Genomic DNA, 6,000 nt, shown 5'->3' with positions numbered 1-6,000 from the left:
TAATATAAGTAGAATAAAATATATAATAAATAAAAAAAATAGATGAATAAATGAATAAATAAATGTTCGAATGCTTCTGTTCATCGTCTTAACATTCTGCCCTGTGATAAATAGGTATGTATATTTGTATCATCAACCTTATTCCTTGCGTTCTTGGTCTAGTGGTCTATGAAAATTCGCCAAAACGGAAGCTTCGAAAGCATTCTAAAAAAAACAGAAAGAAGGAAATAAAACGTTGTTTATTTCCCCTCCGTTTCCTTGACAATGTTGCCATGGCAGTCCTGGTGTTTGCTTGGTCTTGAGTTAATGATTGTGCAAGAATTTGCTGGAAATATTGCAGCTATTAAAATTTCGTCATTCGTTCGACGACACTTGCGCGAGACGGTTCAAAAATGGAGAGACGGCAATCGAAATTGGCTGGTGGTCACGACACACATTACCATTAATAATTACATAAAGTCTAGGTCATTTGTAATGTAAGTGTATAATGTCAAGTTTATGACAACCTCTTAAAAAGTAGTTCTAGTTTTTCGTGTAATTATTTATTTATTTACATTCTTCTTCTTCTTCCTTTCTGGTTGGCGTCACCTCACTTGAGATGACGCCGAATTGATGGCACAGAAACTAAGGCTATATTGCCAGTTAATTTTCGTTTATAGTCCAGTGGACTTTCTTTTCACTTGACTACAAGCGAAAATCTCGCTGTGTGGCTGCGTCGAATCGTCAAAGTACGGCTGAAAATCCTTTCTTTCTTGCGAAATACTCGAATTTTCCCCGGACTAACACGATGCAACGTGCTCACCCGTTGAGAGTTTCACCGGAAGTGTTATTTACATTCAACTTCGATATCAATCCGAAGTACAATTACAATTTTATAAACGCGTAGAATTCATTCTCATTTTCATATTTAGTTAGCTATTTTCTGTGTCATATTGCATTCTTCAATCAGTAAGTGTTAGATAATTTGTGCTGTAGGTTCGATCGCTGTTATCAATTTTCTCTGATTGTTTTTCTCTATATTTGAATGGCTTTTTTATTGAATTTTTTACCGCATCGCATTTCACAAGGTTTAACAGCGGCATATTTTAGAGGTAAGAAGTATCAATTTTAATGTATGCTGCAAAACATAAAGAAATAAATTATAAACAGTTAATAGCTGGAGTCTTCGAAGGCGGTCGTCACTTGTGCAAACTACCAACATGACTCGCATGACGGTAACCAAAATACCAGCCCTAAAAGATAACTTTATGTATCTGATAATCTGTAACGAGACAAAACATGCGGCCATTGTAGATCCAGTTGAGCCGGAACGGGTGTTGAAATCTGCCAAGGAATCGGGTGTATCATTGAATAAGGTGCTAACCACTCATCACCACTGGGATCATGCCGGTGGGAATGCTGATTTATTCAAACATTATCAAATGGATACAAGTCTAGGTCCATTGTCTATTTATGGTGGGCAGGATGAACGCATTCCTAATTTGACAAATCCTGTCGGTCAGGATGACACACTAAACATCGGCAACCTAAAAGTGCGCTGTATTTCGACTCCATGTCATACGACTTCCCACATATGCTACTACATCGAAACCCCTGAGGACAAGGTTGTTTTCACCGGGGACACCCTATTTCTGGCAGGTTGTGGTCGTTTTTTTGAAGGTACTGCCCAACAAATGTACGATGCCTTGATTACAAAACTTTCAGCTCTTCCGGATGATACAAAGGTCTACTGTGGTCACGAGTATGCTTTGAATAATCTTCGATTTGGCAATACCATTGAACCTGATAATGAGAACATTTCAAAGTTACTCGCGGTAGCTAAAGAAGCAGATCTAGATGGTCGCCGTGCCATGATACCTTCAACAATAGGACAAGAAAAACTTATCAATGTTTTCATGCGAGTGCAGAAAGAGAGCGTTCAGTTTTCTATTGGAAAGAATACTCCATTGGCAACAATGCAGGCACTGCGCGAGGCAAAAGATAAATTTTGAAAATAATGCCATATACCGTTCCTGTGTGTATTCTGGCATCAAATTATTCAATACTACAGAATTAAGAGAACATGCAGAATAAAATTCTATTCAATTGAAGTAAATTAATTGTTTTTCTTGTTTGGTACATCAGAGAGGTTTTAACAATGTTCGTCTTTTGCTCAAGTACAATGTAAAAGGTTGAATTCAAAATTGAATACTTGAAATTGGTGCAATATCAGTAAAATGCAGTCCAGAGTGCGAGTAAATATAAAAAATCAGATGAAAAAGAAGTTTTAAATATAAATTTATCTTGGGATGGGAAGCTCATGATTTGAAGTACCATATTCTCTGATTTCATTTCTATTTCACGGTTTTGGTTCAGCAATGAGACCCAACACAATGGCGATTTTAGAACAGGTAATGACGGGTTAGTCTATGCTGATCATATCGCCATGCGATAGAACAAAACTATGGGTACCCAATAATCAAACAGTAACAAGTTTTTATCAAAAAGCAGTTTTCGTAACAAGTGTTTAAGTCTGGTTTCGTTAGTAATGAAAATAACAAAATTTTCTAACAAGTAACAATAATAGATATAGTTTAGATAGCATATGTTTTTCGGGTACGATTGGGTTATTTAACAGTATTGTGTTAATCTTTTTCAAAGTTGGTGTGGTTGACAATATTCTCAACATCTTCAGATAAGATTGATTACTGACATAATGCACCACTAATACGATTCATATAATGAATTTTTTTTTTGAAATTATTATCGTAAGATGATTGCATTACAGCTCACATTGTTTCACAGTGTTTCTATTTTTTCCAATCTGGCTTATGTTTCGTTGTATAAGTTACATCTATTCAGTACATCATATTACATTATATTTATATTTCACTTTGATTTCCTGACCAGACAGAGTTTTGATTACACTGAAATTGAAACTGTAAAACTTTATTTTAATCACTACGGACGAACCTCACTTTTTTCTCGTGGCCGTTTCCTGTACGTTCTCTTCGCTTGATTTTCACCGTTTAGCGATACTGATAACTATTGAAAAACTTATAATTATAATGTTTTTGGTGGTTTTACCGGTCGGGCAGCTGAATAGCACAAATTCTAAACCGGGCCCATTTATTGATCCAGGATATACAATTCCAATTCCTCCCCAGTTGAAATATCCATGCACAATTCGGGGTGGCGACCAGGAATTGTGCATGGATCCTTTCACCAAATGCGTTAATGAAATATTATACCTTACTATATATGGTTTGATAGAGTACTCAATATACAATATTGGAAGTGGAAATAAATGTATGTTTTGCATTCGCATAGTAGAATATGAGTGGTTATTGATGAGTGAGGGAAGCATTAGTATGGAACTAAGTAAAAGTAACGGATATCTGAGAAAGCACCAAGCATTCTACAATGTAATCTATGGGAGAGCTACTTTTAACATGCAACTAAACTACTATGTGTGGAAGTTTCGGACGCTGTTATCCACGTAATTTGCGGTTCCAAAAAGTAACAAAGAGGACATGATTCGGTCAGCATATGTTCCATACTACAAAAGAGATCAAATTTGATTAGTAGATCGCTTCTCTTCCATAGATCAAAGAGTAGTATTTGTTCTAGAATGGGCAATGTCTGCCAAGTTTGGCACACTCGGAATGAGGAACATATCTTTTAAAAGACCAGGTTTTAGCGGACTAAAACTATATTAGACTTGTCTAGTGGAGAGTTTATCGAATGAAAACTTTTTCATAAAATGTTTGATGTCTCAAACAATGGTTGCTATGCAAACCTGCTTGCTGGTGTAACCGATTATTCCAACACCCCCTCTGAATCGGTAAGCCCCAGGAGCGCCCTCAGGTTTCGGAAACGTCCGATGACCAATGCTTTGGTGAATACATCTGCTAGTTGATTTTCTGTTCCTATGGCTTCTAACTTAATTTTTCCATTTGCCACATGATCCCGTAAAAAGTGATGCTTCACGTCTATGTGCTTCACACGCTTGTTCTCGGTAGTCTTTGCCATTGCTATGCTACCACGATTATCTTCGTAAAGCTTGAAAGCACTGTTTGGTTCGATCTGTTTCAAACCTTCTAATACTCCATTTAACCACAGTCCTTCCGAAACTGCCGCGCTTAATGCCGCATACTCAGCCTCGCACGATGACAATGCAACGGTTTGTTGCTTTCGACTAGCCCAGGATACCGTACTACCAAATACTTTATATATGAATCCACTGACAGACTTTCGATCTACAGCATCTGATGCCCAGTCAGCATCTGCATAACCAACTAACGGTTCTGCTCTTTCGGTTCGCTTGTACAGCAGCTTCATTTTCCTGGTTCCTTTTAAGTACCGAACCACTCGCTTCAATGCTTGCCAGTGAATTTCTCCAGGCTGACTTTGGAAGCGCCCAAGGTATCCAACTGCATAGCAAATATCGGGACGCACACACAGCATGGTGTACATTAAACTTCCCAACAATTCACGATAGGGTTGAGAATCTGCTCCCGCGGTCTCTACTGGAAGCACACAGCCTTTTTCCATCGGTGTCTTGACATTATTGCAGTCTTGCATACCAAATCGTTCCAGCACATGATCAACAGCGACTTCTTGAGAGAGCAACAAAGCACCAGCAACACGATCATACTGAATCTTGATTCCGAGGAAATGATTTATTTCACCACAGTCAGTCATCTGCAGCTCTTGAGCAAGGGACAATTTAATTTTCTGCACTAATTCCAATCGATCGCCAACAATCAGTAAGTCATCAACGTAGATTGTGATGTATATCCCGCCTCGATCGTTAATCCTGGTGTAGAGGCAGTAATCGTGTCGAGATCGACAGAAACCGATTTTTAGTAGGAGTTCGTTTAGCTTATTATTCCAACAGCGTGGACTTTGCTTGAGTCCATACAGCGATTTTTCCAGTTTGCATACATGATTTGAGGGAGCAGCGACTCCTTCAGGTACCGTCTTCTTTCAATTCCCCATAGAGAAAAGCAGTCTTCACATCGAGTTGATGGATGAACATCTTCCGGTGAACAGCTACCGCCAAAACGGTTCTAATCGTTGCCAGCTTAGCGACAGGAGAATACGTTTCGTCGTAATCCACACCAGCTTTTTGCAGAAAACCCTTGGCTACCAGACGGGCTTTGAATCGAATCATTTTTCCATTCTCGTTTTGCTTCACTCGAAAAACCCACTTGGATTTGAGAGGAATAACACCAGCTGGACATTCTACCACTCGCCAAACATGATTTTCATTGAGTGACCTCAGTTCATCTCGTACAGCTAGCTTCCACTGTTTTTCGTCAGCTCTTCCAGAAATAGCGTTGTATCCTTCAGGAACATCGGAATTTAAGCGACCAGCTTCATCATACAATGTGGTGGAATCGGCGATATTTGGACTATCATCTGGAGAATCGGATTGAACGGCAGTGAATATGTTTCCGGTGAGAAAATCTTTTAACTTACCGGGGAGCTTGCGCTCCCGTTCGCTGCGCCTCGGGGTTACCATTTCAAGGTTCGAACCACGGTCTGTTTGCGAAGGGAGCGCTTCAGTTTCGTCATTGTCTTCGTCATCAGTTAGAATGTCGTTCAACTGTTCAGCCATCTCGTCATTCTGCACGGTTGGTCCAGGCACCTTCACATCGATCTTGTCCTGATGGTTGTATTGGTAAGGAATAACAACTAAGGGAGTTTCGTCATACTTTTCATCCGCAAATGGAAAGTTACTTTCGTCGAACTTAACATCTCTAGCCAGAAACAATTTCTTTGCTTCAATATCCCATATCAATATCATCACAGCAGATTTGCTCTTTGGATCTAGTTTTCCTCTCAGCTGTGCTGGCACCCAAGCGAATGCTCTACAGCCAAACACACGCAGTTTACCAAGGTCTGGCTTATGACTGGTCCACATTTCAGCTGGAGTTTTCCAATGCGGGACAGCACTTGTCGGGCTTCTATTTGTTAAATAGACGGCCGCCAAAACAGCTTCGTTCCAAAGAGTAT

The 6,000-nt window shown here is 39.4% G+C and overlaps 1 protein-coding gene across 4 annotated transcripts; it reads left to right on the top strand.

The window, feature by feature from the left end:
- Positions 1–458: 458 nt before the first annotated feature.
- Positions 459–2,095, top strand: LOC131425247 (hydroxyacylglutathione hydrolase, mitochondrial). Of its 4 annotated transcripts, none has more exons than XM_058586981.1 (3): positions 459–476; positions 1,068–1,091; positions 1,150–2,095. In XM_058586981.1, exon 3 carries the CDS (start codon positions 1,200–1,202, stop codon positions 1,989–1,991), a length of 792 nt encoding a protein of 263 aa, XP_058442964.1. In that variant the 5' UTR covers positions 459–476; positions 1,068–1,091; positions 1,150–1,199; the 3' UTR covers positions 1,992–2,095. The 4 variants fall into 4 exon arrangements, with proteins under 4 accessions (XP_058442964.1, XP_058442963.1, XP_058442962.1 ...); XM_058586980.1 differs by lacking the exon at positions 459–476 and adding an exon at positions 564–858; XM_058586979.1 differs by lacking the exon at positions 459–476 and adding an exon at positions 564–948.
- Positions 2,096–6,000: the final 3,905 nt, after the last annotated feature.

Source organism: Malaya genurostris, chromosome 1, assembly GCF_030247185.1.
Source record: "Malaya genurostris strain Urasoe2022 chromosome 1, Malgen_1.1, whole genome shotgun sequence".
Classification (NCBI taxonomy): domain Eukaryota; kingdom Metazoa; phylum Arthropoda; class Insecta; order Diptera; family Culicidae; genus Malaya; species Malaya genurostris.
Note: the sequence above shows the minus strand (reverse complement) of the source record. Positions and strands in the feature narration are given on the sequence as shown.